The following is a 24,063-nucleotide window of genomic DNA, read 5'->3' as shown; positions in this document are numbered from 1 at the left end:
TTTTGATTGTATATACTGCAAAATAATCTTCAATTACCTGGTAGGCTGTAGGTAGGTAACACGATTATTATCAGTCGATCTTCTTGTAAGAAAGAATAAAAGGTAAGAACAAAAAAAAGAAAAAAAGAAAAAATAACAGGCGAACAAGGGCAAAAATGTCGTTGTCGATGGGTATGAACGTAATTGCAGCACATTACTAGGGCACTCGACCGTCTCTCTTTACTCTTCAATTGTAAGCATCGAACAGAGTTCCCTCGCCCTCCCATTCCATGGCCTAAACTCCAAAGTCACCCACTCCCTTTTTAGTCACATCGCCTAGATTCCTATACCATCTCGGCCAAGCACTTCCTCACAAACCCTAGAAAATGTCGGGCGGCTTCTTCCGGGTAAGTTTGTATACACGTTAACTTATTTCCCCCCCTTCTTAGATCCGAACCTAATTGCGTTAATATTACTCAGATCTTCGCAATTGAATGCTTTAACCACTGTTTCTTGGGTAACTCTTTGGTTTATATAATTTTCTTTATGTATCTACATGCAAACCGAAACCCTAGTTGTGTCTTTGTTTAGGGTACTTCGGCCGATCAAGACACTCGGTTTTCGAACAAACAAGCGAAGCTGTTGAAATCGCAGAAGTTCTCTCCTGAATTAGAGCATCTGGTTTGTTTTCTTTGCCTTGAATGGATGTCTATTTTTCTTTTCCTTTTGCGTTTTGCGGGAACAAGAACTACATATTCTATATTTGTCTGAATTTTGCTTCCAAGTCTGGTTGTTTCAATTTTTTTTTTTCTGGTTATGTTAATTGCGCATAGGTGATGTGCTTTGTGTATTAGGTGGACATGACGAAGGTGAAGATGGATGTTATCAAACCGTGGATTGCTAATCGGGTGACAGAACTTCTCGGGTTCGAAGATGAAGTTCTTATTAACTTTATTTATGGTCTTCTGGAGAAAAAGGTAGTCATGATAATCTAATATATATATATATATATGTATGTATATATATATTGTTAGCAACTTCATTTATCTTAATAAACGAGTTATTTCTATTTAGTTTTATTTTGTATGCGATATTCAGGCTGTTTTTATATCATAACTACTAGTAAGTGGTACACGAGATAGGGTTCTAACGTTGAGATAAATAGAAGCAGTAACACTTGGTTACCAACTGCCCCAAGAGTTAGTTGATACACCAGGGCTTCGGCTTTCATGTTAGTATGTGTTAAGAATAGTGTTTCAATGTTGTTTATCCTGATGCAGGAAGTGAATGGAAAGGAGGTTCAAATATCACTCACAGGATTCATGGAGAAGAATACTGTGAAGTTTATGAAAGAGCTTTGGACGCTCCTCCTTAGTGCGCAGAAGAATGTAAGCGGTGTTCCTCAGCAGTTTTTGGATGCCAAAGAAGAAGAAAATAAGAAGAAGAAGGTATTAATTTTTTCACAGTCATGAATGCTTCTTGTTTGACCATGCAGTGTCTCTTTCATGACAAAGTTGTACTCTATCATGGGTGGTTTCAGGCTGAGGCAGATAGGATAGCAAATGAGATTGAGAAGAATAAAGCTAAGGAAAGTAGAGAACTTGAGCAAGAGAGATTGAAGAAAATGGTTAGACTTTTATTTTTCATGCTGGAGTTGCATTCGTTAGATCTGGGTGTTTGGTTTTAACTTTCGTTTGTGTTTTTCATGGCATTCAGCTAGCTTCTGCAATTATTTGGGTTCATGTCCTTTACCTCAAACTACTGTAGGACGACATAGCTGAAACGAGTGGAATTAACCCTGCTTTGGAGCCAAACAAGCCCAGGGCTTTGAGTAACCTTTCTAAGGATGAGGAAGAAGCTGACAGGAGGAATAATGGCGTGAGAGGAAGGCACAGGTAAAGGATAGGAAAACATTTTTACTACCAGCTTTTCCATCTGGTATAGGCAAAGGACAGGGAAGCATTTTTTACAAATTTTTTGTTGTTCCTTTCCTGTCAGTAATTTTCATCATCCCTTTTTAATGTTACAACCATCATATATATCAACATTCTGCATTCGTAGTACGTTGAGTCTTCTGCGCATGCATTTACCACATATCCGTTATATGTCTGCAAAAAATACTGTTTGTTTCCCCCTCTATATTTCTTTAATTTCCCTCTTCCCATTCCACCTATAGTTTTGCAGATGGCTCTATAATTTTTCTTTAACATGTTGCTTTCTTTGCTTGCATGCATACTGAGCCATCTTCAGGTGGTGCTTTTGTTTTTTATTTTCTTTGGTTTTTCTTTTATGAAAGAGGGGAGGGGTCAATTTCCCTTTTGGGTATGGCAAAAAGTTTCCATTTGTGCGTGTTAGGGTCAATTCCCCTTTAGTGTACGGCAAAAAGTTACCTGTGCGTGTTAGAGTTTCTCATTTTGTAATCCATTCGAGAAAGTAACTTCAGAATTTTTATATTTGATGAAGATGTGGAATACTACTAATCTGTGAATCTCTGTAGGGTTTCCGAATCACCACATCCAGCCAAACGTTCCCCTTCATCCCCTCGGTATTTGTTGTCACTCTTTTGCTTTCATTCCTTGCTTTATGTTGCTTGACGGAAAATCATTGACATTATTGTTTCTTGTGCAGAGGCTCTCCATCTCGATCAATTAGCAGATCCTTTTCTAATGCCAAAAGCCATTCGGAGTATGATTCTATATTTTCTAGCAGTAATCATACTCATTATTGGTTTATTATGGCTAGAAGACTTCTTTTGGTCATTCTGTCTCTAGTGGGCATTTGATGTATTCCTTGATTATTTTTAACGATCATAGTGTTAGTTTTTCTTTTTCATCCTTCAAATGCATTTTCTGACTTATTTTCAGTGACAGACACAAGTCAAGGAGTTCATCTAGATCACCTAAAGCTCGAGGGCGATCTATTTCTGTGGGCAGGGTGTACCGTTCCCCACTCAGATCTATGACACCTCATCGAAGGCATTCACCTTTGCATTCCCGCTCTCCTTCAAGACGGAGATCATCTTATTCAAGGCGAAGATCTAGATCACGCTCACATCGTAGATCACCCTCTCCAGTGAGGCGTCGGTTGCGCTCTCCTTTTCGCCGCAGGTCACCTTCTCCATTTCGACGCCGTAGGTCTCCTTCTCCAGTTCGACGCCGTAGGTCTCCTTCTCCTATTAGGCGTCGAAGATCACCTTCTCCTGTTAGGCGTCGAAGATCACCTTCTCCTATTAGGCGTCGAAGATCACCTTCACCTGTGCGACGACGGAGGTCGCCATCACCTATTCGACGTAGGTCACCCTCACCTATTCGACGTAGATCACCCTCACCTATTCGACACAGATCACCATCTCCCTTTCGAAGAGGTTCTCTTGTACAACCACAATATCGAAGGTCTCCTCCCCGACGCATCTCTCCACTTGTGCGGCGTAGGTCACCTATACCTAGCCGTAGGAGATCATCGACCCCGTCCTTGCGTAGGTCTCCTTCACCCTACAGATCAAGTTCTTCATCTCCTATACAGCGTACATCTCCATCACCAATCAGGAGAAAATCTCCAACGCAACATAGGAGCCCAATGCGATCCCCCAGAGAGAGAATCAGGTATTTTGGACATGATTGTTTGTTTCCTATGAGATATTCCGTTTGGTTAGGTTCCCTTATTCTGTATACTTTGGTTTTCAAGTTGGTGAGACTGCATGGCTAGGTGTAAGAAGCGTATTTATGATTTTGTTGTGGAAGTAGAAGATATTTCAAAGCTTAAACCCCTTATAGCAGCTCCCGTTGGATTTGAAATGGGTTCCGGCTTTTGTGTTTGCCTTACTTTCTTATTGATATTGTGGTCAATGTATGAAAGCTTCAAGTATTTTGTGTAAATCTGTGTTACAGGACACATGAAAAACTGCCGCCCCTGGCAAGGCGATCTAGTTCTTTGAGGTCTCCGCAGAGGGATCCGAGAGTTCGAGGCGATATCTGCAATAAAGTGTCAGTTTCAAAGTCTTCACCAGAGAGGTCTTTATCTGTTTCAGAATCCCCACCACTGGCTAGAAACAGGGTTCATAGTGAAGATAGGAAGTATTTTTCATTACTTCAGTTATTGCATTATTATTTTGACTATTCTGTTCGATTTGTATACTTAGGCCACTTTGGTTGCTTGCATAGGTCATTTAGTCCACGTCAGAGTCCTGTTAGGCAAACAGGGAAGCAAGTGAGCCGTGATGGCATCAGTTCTGCACAAAATCCTCATTATGACAGTCTAGAAACAAGCGAAGAAAGGGAAGAACCTAACTTTGTGAGGTTAAATTGGAACTTGAACCTTTTTCTGATTGTCCATTAGCATTGTCTCACCACAATGGAATGCTTTGAGTTTGTTAAGTATCTTGAGTGATGCTGGTTTTGTAGGGAGGATGTGGATCATACATCAAAGTCGTCACAGAAAAGGTCCATGCATTCATCTGCTGTCGACAAACAGAAAGATTCACCTATCAAGGTACGTTACAAGGATGGACTTGCTCCTAAAGGATTAGCAGATCATCAGGTTACTGAATCCCAGGCTGCTCCTGATACCATGGAATTGCGAAGGAAAGGAGAGGAAATAAGAAGGTATACTTGTCTCTATAACGTATATTATTGTGCTAACCTGACACCTATTCTTATGCACTAACCCATGCGTCTGAAATTATGAAACTTTTCTGACAGTGATAAATCTTCTGGGAGGGTGGTTCCTCCCGAATCTTCAACATTGTATAAAGACTCTTCAGTAGGTGATGGAAAACGTCCATCATACCCAGGACAAAGTACTGACGTGAAGAATCGGTCTCGTCCAAACAATGTTAATAGCAATCAACGTGATGCAGATGATGTTCAATATTTAATTGGAAAAGTTGATCATAATAATCAGACTGCTCCATATGATTCCAGTTCTGAGAGAAGTGATAAGCACAAAAGTGAATATAAGAAAAGGAGAAAGCATAAAAGATCAGAGAGGAAGGAGGTTGATTCAGATGATGATGACAGTTACGATTCTGAATTGGAGGATAGGAAGGAGGCAAAGAGGAGGAGGAGGAAGGATGAAAAGAAACTGCGGAAGGAGGAAAAACGTAAACGGCGTGAGGAACGGCGTCGGAGAAGGGAAGAGCGGCGTGCAGGGAAGCTGAAAGTGAAGAGTCAGGATGATGATTACGGTTCTGAGGTTGAACATACTGCGAGGATGGAGTCTAATCCAAGCGATGATGAAGAGATGCAGTCTGAGCAGAAGAGGCTTGAGATTGAGTTACGAAAGAAGGCTCTCGAATCACTTAAAGCGAAGAAGGGCATCAGTCACTAAAATTTTTGCTGCCATTGGAACCTTAAGCTGTTCTTGTTCTTATGCCTTTTTTTTTGTCTTAGTTTCTGTTGAACGTTATGTTTCTAAGCTTGCTAGGAAATTTATGCTCAAAATGGTATTGGTTACTGTTTGATGTATTTTATGTTTACTGCTGGCAGCGGAAATGGATAAATGAGGATTTCCTGAGCTATTCTCTTGAGTGCAACTTTATGCAGAACTTGCTGCTTGATTTTCTGGTAATAATTGTCTTCCCTTGGTTGGGGACTTGAAATGTTATGTAGGATATTTTAGTCATCGGATACAAAGCATCTTTCTGCTGTGATGGATGCTAGTTTTATGTGTATTTTGATTTGGATTTCAAAATTTTTCATTCCATAAGATTCAGTGGTGTCAATTGTGGTTCAAAGTAACGTTGCAGGGGAATCTAACTATGTTGGTAGGGAATCTTTCTTTTTCTTTATTTGTTTATTATTTTATTTTTTGTGCGATTGTAAGACCAAAGTTAGCCTGAAGGTCATGTAGTTTTCGATAATTTGAAGTTGATACTAAATTGGGTTTCTGGTCAATTGGTAGATGAAAATAATGTCAACTAGATGATTTGGTTGAGCAGACAATATGCAGATCCACATTCTGAACATCAATTCAGGTGAAGTGTTTTCATTCTTTTATGGGCTCTTTAAGAAGAACAACTCTATCTTGTAGGGGAATTCTCTTTGCATGCGTATGGTAGATCCCTTCTCATTGTACTTTGTTTTAACCTTTATGGTTGGCAGCTTGAGAGTTGCTCGGACTTTGTTTTGTGAAAATACTTCATGGTGCCATTGCTCTTGGACTCATCCTGTCGTGATGTTGATATTTGCTATAAAGTCTGCAGAGATGGCATCATATATGCATATATGATTATTTGTGTGAGAATAGGTAATACTATTTGTATGAGCAGTTGCTTTTGCTTCCATGGTTTGTGCAGATGATTCATTTTAATCCAGTTAAGAAATATCACATAGTATTTTTTTTAATCATGGCGTGGACATGCTGTTTGGCACACGCACACAGTGATATCAGTGGTTTCTTTCTCCCCCGTAGTTTCAAGGTTTGGATAATCACTTGTCTCATTTCATTTCGTATCATCTTATTTCGACGTCCAAACACTATTTAAATATACACACTTTTCAAGTTCTCTTTCATACATTTTCATTTAATCATTACTAATTTTTCAAACTTCCATATAAAACATAAAAATTAATTCTAATTTTTTCAAATTTTAAAATAAAAATTATATTTTAATAATATTTAAACTTTATAATATTTTTATTTAATTTTTTCTCTCATTTCTTAAAATTTAATAAAAATTGTAACTCAACTATTTTATTACTATTCAAAATAGGCATTCATGTTGTTAGACTAAAATCCTTTTATAAGAGACTAGAATACGATAGTGAGATGAGATTAGATGATTTTAGATGAAAATTAAAAGTTAAATAAAATATTGTTAGAATATTATTTTTTAATCTTATTATTATTTTGAAATTTAAAAAAGTTGAATTGTTTATTATATATTGTATAAAAATTTAAAAAAATTATAATGATAAGATGAAATGAGATGGAATATTTTCAGTATCCAAACGCCCTTACTGTTTTCTTTTAGCTTTTTAAGTTATATGCCGTTTCAGCTCAAAAATGGGACCCAGAAATTTTATAGGATAATTATATGCATCAGCCTATACACTTCACACACCATGCATTCAATTTTTTTTTTTTTTTTTTTCAAATCTCAATATACTAAGTGTGTTGAGTGTGTGATAAATAGTAAGCTGATGTAAATATTTTTCTAATTTTATATTCCCCGTGGGAGATCAGGCTGATTAGCCTTTTATGAACTTTTATGGACTGAACGGTAATTTATAGTTCTCGTGTATGCGTTTTTTGTGCATTCGCTTTCTGTGATCTATTAATTGAAAAAAATAGTCATGATTTTTCCCCACTTGCATAGTTTGCAACGGCTGGAATTTTTCGTTTCAGTGTATCTGGTATATTATACATTTGTTTTCCTCCAAATTCTTGCCTCTCTCGGTCAATTTCGGATTACTTTCCGTTTCCGATTGTTTTAATGAAAATTTTGTAAATTTCTTGAATTTAGATGATATTTTTGTAAATTTTAAATCTAAATATCATTCATATAGATTTAAAATCTAAAAGAGATTTATATAATTTAATTTTTTTGTATCTCATTATTTTTAATAATTTCTCGGATCTTTACTTTTTATTTGTTTATTTTTTTTATTTCAACTCAAGTTTATGATTTTTTTAGTATTATCTTTTAACAATAATATCTTTGATTTTTTTTAATGTTTTGAATGTATATACATTTTATAAATCTCAGTTCTTCTATATATTTTATAAATCTCAATTTATACATTTGAATGTATAAATTATATATATATTTATACAGATATCTTATATGTCAATATTAATATGCGAGTTGATGAGCGAATTCGCTTACCAGAAGAATTTTCCTATACATACATACACACAAAATATATATATAGAGAGAGAGAGAGAGAGAGAGATAATCTTAAAACGGTATATTGGAATGCACTGACAACAAGATATTACCCCCATTTAGAATTTAAAATATTGGTCCCATGGCAAATTGTTCGGAATCTGATAAAAAAAAAAAAAAGAATTGGTCCATATGTTGTGAGCCGTTGATTAGTCCCTTCATCCATTCGTGAATTTCGTGGGCCATGCGTATTGAATTCTGTGGTAACGTGGTGGATAAACTCCTACAAACTCTTAGTGCTTTTACAGTTTTCTGCCTCCATGTACTTAATCCTTGTGGCCATATCGTTTTCTGCTGTCTCTGTGTGGGGATCAGAACGTTTGGTGTCAGGCTTGGCTGAGTAGATAAACCCTCACTACGTGGCTTAATCCCATTTGCTATGCCTCCCTTACCTCCCCAATCCAGATAATTTCACAACCAAACAAATTTAATTTGATTGGCATAGCCATAGGCATGACTCTGTGCTTCGACAAAATACATAGAATTTGGACCCTTGAATTGGAGGAGAGGGTGGGCTTCCTCGGCTTCTCTTTCTCTTATCGATGGCTCCAACCCTCACGGCCAATTCGTTTCTTCTAACCCCGACGCCGCGCTCGAGGCTCACAGTTTTTTCCAAGCAGTCTGGTCCTTTCCCTTCACTTCGTTTTGGGAAGAGTAACGACTCCGCGTCCTCCGCAGAGACTCAACCGGATGGTTCCGGTAATAGCAACCCTTTTTCTTTCAACTTCGGGAAGGTGCCGGACGTCAAGGCTTTGGTCCCAGCTGTGAGTAACCCTTCTTCGGCCTTGTCATTTGGTTACCTAAGACGTAAGGATCCCGGCACGGTGTTTGTCGCTGGCGCTACTGGGCAGGCTGGCATTCGCATTGCGCAGACTTTGCTGCGCGAAGGTTTTAATGTCAGGGCTGGTGTGCCGGAGCTCGGTTCTGCCCAAGAGTTGGCTAGTCTTGCTGCCAAATACAAGGTATTTAATTTCTTTAGCATAACTTTGCTATATTGGGATAATAAATAGCACTGTTTAAGCAGCATCATAGTCAGAAGTAGAAGTAGAGGAAGTAGGATTTTTTTAGTAATATTTTTAGCATCAGAGGAAATTATATATTATATTTGATTTGTCAATCTATCATCTAATCTAATATTATGAGATGACGTGAGATGATTAAAAAAATATTATTTTTAATAAGTAATGTTACATTGTGCATATTCGTGAGGTTATCAATAAAAAATTAATTTTGTATGAGAATTTCATATTTATTTATATTTTTAAAAGAATTATGTGGTGTTTGCATATTCGATAATTATAAATATAATTTCTCTTTTACTGATTTAATCTAAATGTAAGTTAATTATGTAAAAAGGAATTTTATTCATAAGCTGATTTTTTATTCTTAGGCGACACATTTAATCTAGGTAGGATTTAATTTATAAAGAAAATATAAATTTTAATCATCGTATCATATCAATGATATGCGTATGAGTGAGGCATTGTCGTGCGAATAGAATAACTTACATATAAAACTTGAAATGATACATTTGAACTTCAACAATTCCATGAATTGATAGATCATATCAAACGAAGACTTGAAACGCCTTAATGCCGTCCAATCCACCTTCCAAGATGCTGAATCGATAGCCAAGGCCATTGGAAACGCTAGCAAGGTCGTCGTCACGATAGGTTCCGCCGAGAATGGTCCCACATCCGAAGTCTCCACATTGGACGCCTTACAAGTAATCCAGGCCGCCCAGCTCGCTGGAGTTAGCCACGTGGCTATTATCTACGACGAGAACTCCGGGGGTGCATCAACATACAACGTACTGGATGGCATCTCCACTTTCTTTAACAACCTCTTCTCGCGATCACAGCCGTTGAGCGTGCCCGAGTTTTTGCAAAAAGTCATCGAGACGGACGTCAGCTTTACGTTCATAAAGACGAGTCTGACGGAAGACTTTTTGCCCGAGAGTTCCTACAACGTTGTGGTGGCATCCGAGCGAAGCGCTGGTGCAAACGACTACAAAGTAATGTAATGTATGCGATAATATCTGTGTTTTATCGTAAATTTCATCCAACTTTTCATGAGCAGTAAAATTATTGATATGGTTCTATGCATTAATATATCTTCCTTTTGTCGTCTATGTCCGAAAATCTAAATTAGGTAGCCAAGTCGAAGATAGCATCTGTTGTGGCCGGCGTTTTCTCAAACACAGCAGTAGCTGAAAATAAGGTACATTTTCGATCAAGCTGGTGTTTTTTTTTTGGCATGTTAAGTTTGGTAAATAAATTGGGAAGATTTTTGTTGATTGATATGTTGATTTAAGATTATGATCATTTGGATATATAGGTTGTGGAAGTTTTTGCAAATCCATCAGCCCCCTCAAAGCGTGTAGACGAGCTTTTCAGGTAAATTTTAAAACAATTTTTGGCTGGAAAATAGTTCCAAATACGTCTAAAAAATAGTACTGTAAACAATACGAGTTTTGTTTTGGGGTGCTGAATGCATTGCATTTAGTGCCATTCCTGAGGATGGAAGAAGAAAAGCATATGCCGAATCGCTTGCAAAGGCCAAAGCAGAGGAAGAGGCAATGGTAGCAGCTGAGAAAGCTCGAGAAGCAGTTGAAGCAACAAAGAAACTCGAAGAAGAGGTGAAAAAGCTATCTGAGCAAGAAGCTCGGGCTGCAACTCTTGCCCAAGAAGCTCTAGGGAAGGCAGAAGCTGCTGGAGCTTCAGTAGAAACCCTTCTGAGCAAAGCAAAAGACTTCGGGGCAGGGCTGTCTTGGGAAAAGTTTAGTTCCCAGCTCACAAACGCAGCTCAAAATCCTGAAGAGAAACCGAAAGTGCAGATTGCAACTGTTAGGGGACAGGCCAAGGCTCGGTCTTTGCCAGCCATGAAAGCTGTTGTTAAACAGCCTAGATTCAAGCTTCCTGATTTGACACCAAAGGAGAAACCTAAGCCAAAAGGCAAACAGCCTGAAGAGAAGAAAGAAGTCAGGAGGGTGCTTGGCGGCCTGTTTTCACAAGAAACTATATATGTTGATGAGGACTAAGATGTGACTTTGTGATCGATCCTGTCTTCCTTGAGGCTGTTTTGGTTTAGGTTGGTGTAATATTTGTAATTTTTATATATTGTTGTTGAAAGGTGGTAATTTTATGAGTTTCAGCAAGAAACTCGTACTGAATTTAAGGCTGACAATGAATTTCTCTAATCTTGTTTAGTGTTGCATTTTCCCCTCAGTTCTATATATCTTCCCTCCCCTGTTTGTATGTGTATTGCAATGAAATGCAGATTTATTGGGTTTCTCTTTTGTCCTATTGCTTGGAAACTATTTGATATGCCCAGCTTCATTTTACAACTTACAAAACAAGGTTGTTAAGGCATTTTATGAGGCTAACTCAGGAATATTATAGCATTTTAAGCGCTGGCTAGATTTCTTATCAGGAGGGGTCAAAGCATAAAGTTGAAATTATATTAAGACTTAGGATTATAAGATAATATCTTAAAATTATATCCGTATCCACTTATTGTAACAAATTGTAAACAAAAGAAAAAAAAGTGTCATTATTTCTGTTGTATTTCAATCCTCTACTCCCAACTATCAAAATGAAACTTGATGTTTCTCTAGGTCTTGCAAATCACCTAAATGATTTTTTATTAAATTTTACAAAAAAATTCTTTTAATCATGTAAACCATCAAGGAGTCAATTAGAAATTCATCTATTATATGAATTATTAATAAAAACAAATTCTAAAATCCTCAGAAAAATTATTGAAGATAAAACATATTTTAGGCTCTATATATAGTAGGGCTGAGCACCGACCAAGTCAGAGTCAGTATGCCCTACCTCCGACTATGACTCCGACTTTGTTAGAGGTTGAATCCGACCTCCGACTCCGACTCCAAGATGTACATCCTTTGCTCCGACTCTGACTTGTCAGAGCAGAGTTGGTTTTTGAGCATTTTTTTTCTACTTTTTTTAACTTCATATTTGGCTCACTTTTAAAAAAAAAAAAAAAAATTTGTGGACTTTTAAATTTCAATTTTTTCCAAAAATTACAATCTAAACTAAATAATTCACTTTTACTTCAATTTTACTAAAAACATAACAAAAAATACAACTAAATAAAAACAAGTAACAAACTAATATGCTTTAAAAAATTAGAAAAAAATAAAAAAAATGTCCCATTGTAACAAGATTTGCTGACTGCTCCACTACAAGTCCCATTGTTACAGGATCTGCTAACTGCTCCATTCCAAGTGTCATTCCAACTTCCAAGTTGTGCTTGAAACAAATATGACAAAATTAGTAGTAAGGAAAATATTTTTGGACTAACATGATATATCAGTACAAGAAAATTATAAACATGAGTACCATTTTGGATGCTCAAGAAATCAAAACCACCATCCATATAAATATATAACCTGCTAGCTTATTACCATGAATAATGCATGCATTAATCTTGCATGATAAGTGTAGAGGATTCCAGTAAATCAGTTATTGATTTACGGAATCCTCATTTATCTTATCCTCCTTGATTATAGGAGATAAGGTTTAGAAGATGCAGTTTGTATTTGTAATTTATCCTTTCCGGTTTTATCTCATTGTATTTCAAATCATACTCTGCTTCACATGTCTATATAAATGGAAACCATCACCCAGAGAAGACGTGGTGATTTTTACAAATATTATTATGGTATCAGATTTTTTTCTGGATTAACCTCCTCGATCCTCTCATGGCCGATTATTCCTTCTCCTTCAACACCATGATCCACATGGTTACCATTAAGCTTTCCTCCACAAATTATCTTCTCTGGCGAAATCAACTCCTCCCTCTCCTTCAATGTCAGAACCTTATTAGCCATTCGATGGTTCCGTCGCAGCACCACCAATCACTATTCCCTCTGATTCTTCTTCCTCTCAACTGAATCCTAAATATACAGAATGGAAACTCCAAGATCAACGCCTTCTCAGTCTCATCTTCTCTTCTTTGACTGAAGAAGCCATGGCCGAAGTTCTTGGACTTACTACCGCTCGAGATGTCTGGGTTGCGTTGGAAAATTCCTTCAGCCACATCTCGAAAACTCGTGAGCTCCGTATCAAAGATGACTTGCAGCTCATCAAACGTGGCACCCGAAATGTCACTGAATATTCTCGTTCATTTAAGGCGTTATGTGATCAACTCACTGCCATGGGCCGCTAGGTTGATGACACCGACAAGGTTCACTGGTATCTCAGAGGATTGGGCACTGAATTTGCTAATTTTTCTACTGCCCAGATGTCTCTCACTCCATTACCAGCTTTCAAAGATTTGGTTCCCAAAGCTGAAAGCTTTGAGATTTTCCAGAAGTCACTTGGTTCCTCCCCTGTTTCTTCTGCTGCCTTTACTACCACTAAAGGGTCCTTTAATCCCTCTCGGGGTGGTAGTAATTCCAAGTCCCGTCGTTCTCGCGGCGGCTATAATGGAGGCCATAATCATGGACGTGGCAAACGGGGTTCTTATATCCCTCGATGTCAAATCTGTAAAACGGAAGGGCACACTGTTGACCGCTGCCGCAATCGTTATGAACGCACCGACCCTACGACACAACTTGCTGAAGCTTTTACCACATCCTGTTCTCTTTCACATGGCTCTGCATCTGATTGGTTCACTGATACCGGCACATCTGCTCATATGACATCTGACCCTTCTCAGTTGGACAAGGTTGAGCCTTATCATGGTAAGGACTGTGTAATAGTAGGAAATGGTGCTTCTCTTCCTATAACTCACACTGGTACGCTCACCTCTCTTTCCAATCTTAAACTTTTGGATGTTCTCGTTGTTCCTCGTCTTACCAAAAATTTGTTATCCATCAGCAAACTAACCTCTGATTTTCCCCTTTCTGTCACATTCTCTCGTGATAATTTTGTTGTGCAAAATCGACTAACAGGAACGGCGGTGGCAACCGGTAAACGAGAAGGTGGTCTTTATGTGCTAGAACGTGGCAACTCTGCATTTGTTTCTGTCTTTCGAAATAAAAATTTACATGCTTCCTTTGAATTATGGCATGCTCGCCTTGGTCATGTAAATCCTTCTGTTTTATCCCTATTGAATAAAAAAGGACATTTATTTCTCACCTCTTTGTTGCCAAATCCATCTCTTTGCTCTACTTGTCAACTCGCTAAGAGCCATCGCTTGCCCTTTTCTCCAAATGTTACTCGCTCTCCTATTGTTCTAGGCCTCATCCATTGTGATATTTGGGGTCCCGCTCCAGTCAAATATAATTTGGGATTCATCTATTATGTGTTATTTATCGATGACCACTCTCGTTTTACTTGGCTTTATCCCATGAAATTAAAATCCGATTTCTTTGATATTTTTCTCCAATTTCAAAAATTGGTTGAAAATCAACACTCCACCAAAATAAAAATTTTTCAAAGTGATGGTGGCGCCGAATTTACAAGCAATCGATTTCAATCTCATCTTCGACAATTTGGCATTCACCATCAAATGTCTTGCCCGTACACTCCTTCCCAAAATGGTAGAGCTGAACGCAAACATCGTCATGTGACGGAAACTGGTCTTGCTCTCCTTTTTCATTCCCATGTTCCTACTCGGCATTGGGTTGACGCTTTCAGCACAGCGACCTACATTATCAACCGGTTGCCTATGCCTGTTCTTTGTGGTCTTTCACCGTTTGAAGTTTTATCTGGTAAGTCGCCTAATTATGAGAATTTTCACCCTTTTGGTTGTCGAGTTTACCCATGTTTACGTGACTATGCACCTCACAAAACAGTCCAAAAAACACAACACATAAATATTAACTAAAATTGGGGATGTTATAAATTTATAATTACCACATTTCAGACTCACAAACAAAGTCATGGCATAAAATTGGAGCAACCAGATTACTCATTAAAAATTCTTACACAAAATTATACATATGAAACTATGAAAGGCATCTATCCAGAATTACTCAAAATTACACAGATTCACAACCAAATTAGGTGATGGGTAAACCCTAGAATTCGAAATCTTTAAATCTTTTAAGATAAGCAGTAGAGAAAATTAAGTTTGAGGCATAAATAATTTTCTATTGGGACCATAGAAAAACCAACACCAAATATGACAGACAACACATGAGCACGCCAAGCCACTTTTCAAAAGACCATGAAGATCGAAAATCTTATATTTGCACTTCGAAATCAAATTAGTAAAAATAAGGCATAAGTTCAAAACAACTCACTCTGATTCCGTGGTATTGAGAGAGAGATAGAGAGAGGTCATGTGCTAGATTCTAAGGAGACCTTGCAGCTTCGTTGGCCTAGAAGAGAGAGAGAGTGGCGACGGGAGAGGAAAGTACAGAGAGGCAATGCTGACCACGGGCTGAGGCTAAGGTTCGTACGGCTAGGGTTCTCTAACAAGGAAATTGGGAGAATTTTCGTGAAGAACTTAGAAGGTCCCAAGGGAGATGAGGGAATTGAGAATTGGGAAGTGAGAAGTGATAAGTGATAAGTTTCTTTCTAAGGGAATAGGCCAAAACGGCGCTGAGCGTGGCGTTTTGTGACCAAAGGTCCAAAACAAAGTCAAACGACACTGTTATGACTTTGTTTTGGGTCTTTGGCCATTTTGGGTGGGCTGGGTTGCACCGCTGCAGTGTATTGGCCCTATTGGGCTCCTAAACCCATTCTGGGCCTTTTTTTTTTCCTAAACCCTATCAAACCCTAAACCAATTTTAATCTTTGTTTTAGTCATAAATTTTTTTATTTATGACTTTTATAATATTTTTATCACTAAATTTAATTATTAGTATAATTACTACTTAACTAGTGTCTAGTTACGTGTTATTATACTATAGGATTATATTAACACATTATAATATTTTATACTAATATAACTTATTCCTATTATAGATGTATACTATAGTGTTTAATTACAAGTTACTATATTAGTCTGTAACTTTTTTCTAATTTAAGTATATACTAGACTTAGTATTATATATTATTATACTAGTGCTATTATACATTAGTACACATGTTATTATATATTGATTATTATACATCACCATTACATCTTATTATACTTTAGTTATATACTAGACTTAGTATCAAAATTTTATTATACATTAGTGCTTCTGTGCTTATACATTAGTATTACATGTTATTATAGATTGATTACTATACATTATTATTACATGTTATTATACATTAAAGTTACATGTTATTATACATTGATTATTATACATTATTAGTACATGTTATTATATTTTTGTTGTTATACATTAGCATTACATGTTATTATAAATTTATGCATTTGTGTTTATACATAATACATTAGTATTAAATGTTATTATACATTTTTTATTATATATTAGTATTATATGTTATTATACATTAGTGTTACATGGTAGTATACGTAATAGTATGATGTTTACATATACTAAATTATTTTTAGTCAATTTAATCTATTTAACTAACTATATAAGTTATAGTTATATAAAATATACATTATTAATATTTATAAAAAAATATTTTTATAAAAATATGTATAATATCAGAGTCGGAGTCGGAGGGTAAAGTCATAGTCGGAGTTAGAGTCAAATTTTTGGATTTTTGCTCACCTCTAATATATAGTAAACTAGTCACCAAGATTCATGAAAGTACCGTAGGAAAATAAAAATTGTTCTCGAGAAAAATAAGTCTTTTAAAAATATCTACAAAGAGCTAGTAATAAAAAAGAAAGAAAGAAAGAAAGGCTACAATCCAATACACTTTAAGGAGGAAAATGAAATAGTCCTTTAATCCACAAAATAGAGAAAATCATAATTTGTAACTCATGATATATATTGTTACCATGAGTACTTGCACTAATTATCATATGAAGTTGTATTTATAATGGTAATGTTTGTTTTATCATGCATATAAATGATATACATTAAAGATAATGATACCCTTATATTTCTTTTATTATCGCTCAGTACTACCCACAACCTACGTGGTTTATTTGTTTGTTTTTTCCTTTAAGCCTTTTGTGCTATGAGATTCAAAAACACCCTCGTCGTCAAGCTCATGTTCCCTGCAATTATCAGTACCTAACCCGGTCATAGAGCAGTATGAACAAACAATAAAAGAAAAACGCACGAAGCAAGGGTGCCTTTTGAACACCCACAAAAATAAGGAAAACAGACAGCTTTCCATTAACTAATTTTGAATTTACCATCTCCAATTCCATAACAGAGATGAAGAATTAGAAGTGAAATGGGTGTTGGTCAGCTGGAGTGGTAACCCTAGATCAGATGTCTAGGTGGGCTCTAAATAAAGTGAGCTTTAGGGAAGAGATGTGCAGGCCATGCTCGGGCTGGAAGCAACATGCTTTCTAGTGGATCGTGGGCAAGCTATCTTTGTGCTATTTTAATATGTGTTTATTTTCCTTACTGTAACTGGTATTAGTTTGAGGGTTTCTACAGGCACAAAAAAATCCCACAAAAAGGATCCATAAACTAACCTGGCATTATCAAATAATAAAAAATAATCCCCTCACCCCACCGCTTGTTCCCAAACACCCCTCTCCAAACCCCACCCCTTCCCCACACCCATTTGTGCACCCCTCTCCCTTTTTAGTCTTTACCACCAGCACCGATGTCGCCCGACATTGTCACCTTCGGATACACCCGTCTCTCTCTCCACTATGGATTTTAGCCCTATACGTTGAACTTTTTCGACCGACCAGCCTTCGTCACTTTAGGAGTACGTGAACTTCCTCGCCTCCATCTTCCCCGATACCCTCTCAGATAAAGCCTTCTCCCACCAAACTAAGCACTTCAACGTTGGCGAGGACTGCCCCTGTCTTTGATGACCTTTTTGGCTTCTACTAATCCTCCACCAGTGGCTCCATCGACGCAACCAATATCACCCTTAATTGGTCCTTGGTTATTAGCATGTACTTTATGTCGATATTGGTGTCCACTATGGAGATGGAGTTGAGGAGCCATTTTATGGCATAGACGGTGTCATGATGTTTTTGTTCCATTAATTTGGAGTTGAGGAGCCATTTCTTTCTTGGTATTGGTCACATTATGGATACAGGGTGGGGCCTGGGAATAATTATGCCCTGAATGTCCCATTAAGGGATGGGTTGGATGATGAGAGTTTCCGTGGCTTGTTTAGGTTGCCGCCCAAGTTTGGGTAGACCAAAAACTCCCACATTAAGGCCTAAAATCAATAGTGGAGAGAGAGAGAGAGAGAGAGAGAGAGAGAGAGAGAGAGAGAGAGAGAGAGAGAGAGAGAGAGAGAGAGAGAGAGAGAGAGAGGTACTTGGCGATGAGGATGTTCGGTAATGACAACATCAACAGGATCTGGTGCAATTCACAGATGGGGGGTTGGCTTTGGGAACAAATGCAAGAGGTGAGTTTGGGGACAGTGGAAAAAATTTGATTTATTTTATTTGATGATGTGGCATTAACATGTCATGCCATGGCAGTTTGCAGGATCCCTTTGTGTCTCTAGTAGTTTTCTATTAGTTTACTTTCTAAGTAGCCCATGGGCTCAAAGGATATTTTGGTACTTACTTTATCATAGTATATGTATGCGCAGTAGGGAAAGAAAGGAATCATCTGGAATATTTTCCATGTACTGTTCTATTATGTTGTGTAGGTGCTCCCCTTGAAAAGATCTCTTCGAGTTGCTCTTTCCCGAATCAATACATACATCCATTTACATTCCATTACATTCAAGTCCATAGTTGTAAGAGGAACCCAATGGAAATACAAAACCCACTCCTCCAACCGCCATCCTTGTTGTAATACTAAAAGAAAATGGTTTTTTCTATTATTTATCTTTCTTGAGTTTGGGCTTTCTCGGGCAACTTGGATACCTTCTCGGATTCGGAAGTAGAGGTTTTCTTACATTTCTTGGTTGACTTGAATCTCATACAGCAAAAGGCAAAAGATAAAAAATAAAGAGTAATGATACACTCACAACACTTTTCACAGTACATGATATAAAATGAGGGTAGTTTTATAAAGTGGTGTTACTTTTATATGGTATTTTACAGTAATACCCCTTATTTAAAAACATGATTATGAAATATGTTGTGAAAAATATTGTGTTTATCATTTTTCTTACATTATATGCAAACAAATATTATTGTTTCAAAGATAAATTCTTAAACTCTTTCAATTATTTAAATGGAGGGTAGGCTATAAAAGTAATTGTTGGTACCAAGCCCCATTTTGTTATGCACCTAGAAAAATTAATATATTAATAAGTCTGTGCGTAAAAACTATGGGTGTCAAATCGTGTTAATGGGTAGTGTTCGTGTATTGTCAAGGCATGTATATTATACTATATGGTCAATCCGAACACGACCCATTAAGCTTATCGTGTCAAAATCTCAAATTCTACCATGACCCATTATCATAACGGATCGTGTCGTGTCAAACCATTTTGACCCGTTAGTAAATACTAAGAAATAGGTTAACCCGGCCCGACCCATTTATGTAAATGAGTTGAACAGACTCGAAATTAACCTGTTTGACCTGATTAAATTTAGCATAATTTTATATAAATGTTAAAATCATAATATCTATAAAAAAATATAAAACTAACTACAAATCCAAAATTATAATGCAACAATAAAAATTTTGAAATTAAAATCCCAACAATTGTACTTTTATGTATAAGGGTATTATTGTAATTTTAATTTTCTTAACGGATCATAATGGGTCAAAATAGGTTGACATGTTATTAACCCGTTAAGCAATCGTATTTTAACGGGTCAACTTGTTTTGACCCGAACTCGTTAAAACTAAACCCAAATCCATTATTATTGTATCGTGTTCGTGTTGGATTAACAGGTCGTGTCATATATTGCCACCTCTATGTAAAACACACATTTATATTGCCAATGTGGAAGGATTTGATACGTAAGAAAAATTTACAAATTTAAATCTTGTAAATTAAATCGTATCCCCCCATCAATGATATAGATGGCTAGGGGTGTAACCGGTCCTGTCCGGTCCGGTTTTGGACAAAATCTAAGACCGAACCGGTATGTACCAGTTTTGTATTTTCCAAAACCGATTACGCACCGGTTACCCTCCTAAACCGGTACTTCCGGTTTTACCGGCTTCCGATCCGGTCCGGTCCGGTTTTTCGATTTTTTTAAAATGTAAATTTCACAATTTGTTATTAAAAATTTGTTTATAAAAAAAAAAACTTTTAGTATTAATTATAATTATTAGTATTAGTTATAATCTTTTAGTAAAAACTTTTAGTATTAATTATAAGTATAACTATAGTCTATAGTCTATATTAGACAATAGTATTATTTATAAACTTATATATTAGTATTAACATTTAATGTAATAATTTATAAATTATAATATGAAATTATTTCATATATATGTATATATATATGAAATTATAAATTAACATTTAATGTATAAATTTATAACTATACATTATATATAAAACTTATTTATATTAATATTTAATATATATTTAAAATATTTTGTATAAAACTTATATATAAAAATATTATTTTTTATTTTTTTTAATCAACTGGTCCGGTCCAGTTCGGTCCGGTCTAAAAAATCCCAAAATCGGAACCGGACTTGAACCGGCCGGTTTTTACATTTTAAAAACCGGTTTCGGACCGAACCGGTTCAAAACTGATAAAACCGGTCCGATCCAGACTGCTTTTTCAATTTCTCGATTTGAATTTACACCCCTACATATGGCTTATTCTCATAGTGAATGTGAATAGAATGACTCATGCATGCATGACCTCTCTCTATAATCCAAACGGCCTTTGTGTCACGAGTGACAATTAAGGGGCCCAATCAACAGGGCAGAGGTGGGACGTTTTCTCGTGTTCTTCACGACGATAAACAGTATTTGATGCATGCGAGATGGCCCACATACACCATGTTTATAGCCGTTAAAGCAATTTCAATGTTGCATGTAAAACGCAATCTGAGTGATCATTAGCTGCACAACCAAATTTCAAAAGGCAACTGAAAAATCATAGTAATTATCAACATAACAATCGAAGATCAGAAACCAATGCACCCTCAGAACCGAAAGTTTTCTTTCCGAGTATTCATCATTTTAGCAATCCTATTTTCAAGTATTTTCTTTAGTTTTTCACCATTAATTCATTACTCATGATTGCTTCAAAGTCTAGTCTAGCGCGATTCGCGCGAAAAAATTCAAGGTTTTTATACAGTAAATTTGTAGCAAATTTATGGAAATCTGTAGCTATTTCAGGAATAGTCTTATACTTGTTCTACATTATCCTCTCTAACCATCCCTGCTGCCGCTCCACTGTGCTCTTGGCAAACTTCAGATACAGATTAAGGACTTCATCTTCAACTGCAGATCCTCAGAGTAACATTAGCCACCTTGTGTTTGGAATAGCGAGTTCTGCGAATACATGGAAAAATAAAAGACCCTACATAGAAGCATGGTGGCAGCCTAACAAAACCCAGGGATTCGTCTTTTTTGATAGAGCTCCTGCAGATCATGAGTCACAGCAATGGCCTCCATCTTCTCCTCCTTTTCGAGTTTCGCGAGATACCTCTAGATACAAAGAATACAACAGACACCCAAATCCGCATGCAATCCGAATGGCACGGGTAGTTTTGGAATTGTTTAGAGAGTTGAACAAAGGGGTTAGATGGTATGTCATGGCGGATGATGACACAGTTTTTTTTGTGGATAATCTTGTTGAGGTTTTGGCCAGATATGACCACAATAAGTATTTTTATATAGGGTCCAATTCAGACTGTGTGGCATCGAACTTTGATCATTCTTTTGGAATGGCATTTGGTGGGGCTGGATATGCTTTGAGTTATCCTTTGGCACAGGCACTGGTGAAGAATTTAGATGTCTGCATCAAGAGATATCCAGCTTTGTATGGGAGTGATCATATTGTGCAGTCCTGTATTGCTGATTTGGGTGTCTCTCTGACCCAGGAAAAGGGGTTTCATCAGGTATAAACTCATTCCAGACTACTTTTATATATTTGCATATTAATTTGAAGTACTTAATTACTAATTAACCAAGCGAAACATCCATCCTTCATTAGTCTTCGTCTTCTTAATTAAGCAACATGGATGATTATTTTTTAAGAAATTAAACATATATTATTTCATGGCATGATAGTGACCCTTATGTATTTCATGATTAACAATTTGGCACCAGTTTCTGCAATGGCCGGTACATGAATCTCTTTGCCATGCATGGTCAACTTGAAAGTGAAAGATTACAGCTAGCGATGAAACAATGAGAAAAGTTATAAAATAATAACTAATTACTAATAAAAATAAGCAAGACAGAAACAATATTTAACGTACTGGCACATCAGGAATTTATTATTCATGACTCCTAAACATTAATATTTTACATTACAGATTGATCTACACGGTGACATTTCCGGACTGCTATCAGCTCTCCCGCAGTCTCCATCCGTTTCGCTTCATCACCTAGACGCAGTCGACCCTATTTTCCCTTTCATCCAGAACCGCCACGCATCACTGAACCACCTGATGGAAGCTGCAAAAGTGGATCAGTCACGACTATTGCAGCATATAATCTGCTATCATAAGCAAAACAACTGGTCTATCTCCATATCGTGGGGCTATTCTGCTTACATTTACGAGAAAATTTACCCACCAAGCATTTTGCATAGACCCCTACAAACATTTATTCCGTGGAAGAAGTCGGCTAAGCCTCCCTTCATGTTTAACACTCGACCTCTTCCCTCAAACGATCCATGTGAATTAGCTCCTCATGTTTTCTTCTTCGAGGCCATAGACAAGACCACTACCAAGGGGATCGACCAAATTGTTACCAGTTATGTTAGAAGATCATCACCTCGTAGATCAGTGGCTTGTTCATCATCAAGTAATGGGAGTCACTATGTTGACTTCATTTCCAAAATTCAGGTCTTCTCACCGGCTACAAAACATGGTGAGGTAAGTAATAAATTAATGATTGTACAGTTACGTTTAAGAATGGTAAGTCTCGTCGTGCAGATCTTAAAAAAAATAAAAATAAAATAAAAGCAGGATTCGCGTACAAAAACTCACATTTATGATGGCTCCATTTTTTTTTATTTAAAAAATGACTATATATACGAGATTTGTAGGCTTTAAACTTATATATATAAAACGTTATTCTTTCATTGGATGTAAATCCAACTCATATGGCTAACTTATACTAGCTAGCTAGCTAGATCACTGAGGTTTTGCAGTACTAGTACTACTACTACGTACTCTTAATGGGAATTAATATATTATAGCAGCTGTTATATATAAGGATCATACTTAATTCCATCTGCTGTATCCCATTGGAAATATATATAGATATATATATGTACGTATATATATATATATATATATTTTGATCCTACTAATAAGTTGAAACACATTTATTTCATGATTCTCAGGCTGGTAATAGAAGAGAGTGCTGCGAAATTCTACATGTAGCTGATAAACACAACTTTTCCGAGGTCCAGATTAGGGCTTGCATGAAGGATGAAATAGTGGCATAATGTAATAATATTAGATTATACGTACCCATGCATGATGAATTAATTGAAACTTTGAATATTTCTCTGGATTACAAATTACATTAATAATCTGTCCAATATGCCGCCTCTGGCTCTGGTTAATACATAAGACTACTACTATGTAATATATATGCACGCAAACCGCGTACATGATGTTACAGTACGGAAAATTAAACATGGTAATTGACGGTGCAACTAATTTTGATCAATTAACGATCGAGATCACTCGGGATGGAATATTGGAAGCTGGAGCGCATTAACGTCCGATTGCGTCTACAAAGTTTCACTAGCTAGTTCGATCGATGTAGATAGAACACATCATGACGAGTATCCCAAATTTTCGACTTTGAACTATATAATATAACGCCGGCCACACATGATCATGATTAATATTACAAATTGGTTTCTTCTTTTGCTTGTTTGATTGTTCTTTTTTTTTGTTTTCTTGACATGATCAGTACCATTCTATTTTTTTTTTTTTTTTGAAATATACCTCCTAGTGTTATCATTTCATTCATAGTTCAATTGGTTACGAAGTTTATCATGTATAACTTTCTGTATACACTCTGGTGGAACACATTCTATCCACACAATTTCACTATAAAAAATTAAACCCAACTTTGCTAAACTACGTGCAAGTTCATTCCCTTCTCTGT

General features: G+C 36.6%; 3 protein-coding genes across 7 annotated transcripts; all 3 read left to right on the top strand.

Moving 5' to 3' along the window:
- Window positions 1-226: 226 nt before the first annotated feature.
- On the top strand, window positions 227-6,320 carry LOC108982561 (serine/arginine repetitive matrix protein 1). Of its 5 annotated transcripts, XR_001994733.2 has the most exons (16): window positions 228-386; window positions 571-660; window positions 834-956; window positions 1,260-1,427; window positions 1,520-1,606; window positions 1,747-1,874; window positions 2,477-2,524; window positions 2,608-2,664; window positions 2,844-3,581; window positions 3,867-4,052; window positions 4,140-4,274; window positions 4,380-4,580; window positions 4,677-5,540; window positions 5,684-5,740; window positions 5,878-5,950; window positions 6,078-6,320. XR_001994733.2 is itself a non-coding variant. In XM_018953972.2 (13 exons), the coding sequence occupies exons 1-13, from the start codon at window positions 366-368 to the stop codon at window positions 5,302-5,304; spliced, it is 2,610 nt and encodes an 869-aa protein (XP_018809517.1). In that variant the 5' UTR covers window positions 228-365; the 3' UTR covers window positions 5,305-5,598. The 5 variants fall into 5 exon arrangements, 1 of the variants encoding a protein (XP_018809517.1); XR_001994735.2 differs by lacking the exon at window positions 5,684-5,740 and having other exon boundaries at window positions 227-386; window positions 3,867-3,989; XR_001994734.2 differs by lacking the exon at window positions 5,684-5,740 and having other exon boundaries at window positions 2,850-3,581.
- Window positions 6,321-8,312: 1,992 nt separating this feature from the next.
- Window positions 8,313-11,162, top strand: LOC108982563 (protein PLASTID TRANSCRIPTIONALLY ACTIVE 16, chloroplastic). The gene is made up of 5 exons (XM_018953973.2): window positions 8,313-8,826; window positions 9,426-9,878; window positions 10,016-10,084; window positions 10,202-10,260; window positions 10,370-11,162. The coding sequence occupies exons 1-5, from the start codon at window positions 8,407-8,409 to the stop codon at window positions 10,902-10,904; spliced, it is 1,536 nt and encodes a 511-aa protein (XP_018809518.1). The 5' UTR covers window positions 8,313-8,406; the 3' UTR covers window positions 10,905-11,162.
- Window positions 11,163-12,859: 1,697 nt separating this feature from the next.
- LOC108981273 lies at window positions 12,860-23,389 on the top strand. The gene is made up of 5 exons (XM_035685566.1): window positions 12,860-13,021; window positions 13,133-13,802; window positions 21,094-21,827; window positions 22,248-22,811; window positions 23,285-23,389. The coding sequence occupies exons 1-5, from the start codon at window positions 12,860-12,862 to the stop codon at window positions 23,387-23,389; spliced, it is 2,235 nt and encodes a 744-aa protein (XP_035541459.1).
- The last annotated feature ends 674 nt before the right edge of the window (window positions 23,390-24,063 follow it).

This window comes from Juglans regia, chromosome 14 (genome assembly GCF_001411555.2).
Source record: "Juglans regia cultivar Chandler chromosome 14, Walnut 2.0, whole genome shotgun sequence".
Classification (NCBI taxonomy): Eukaryota; Viridiplantae; Streptophyta; class Magnoliopsida; order Fagales; family Juglandaceae; genus Juglans; species Juglans regia.
The sequence above is the reverse complement of the archived record's forward strand: the minus strand, read 5'-3'. Positions and strand labels throughout refer to the sequence as shown.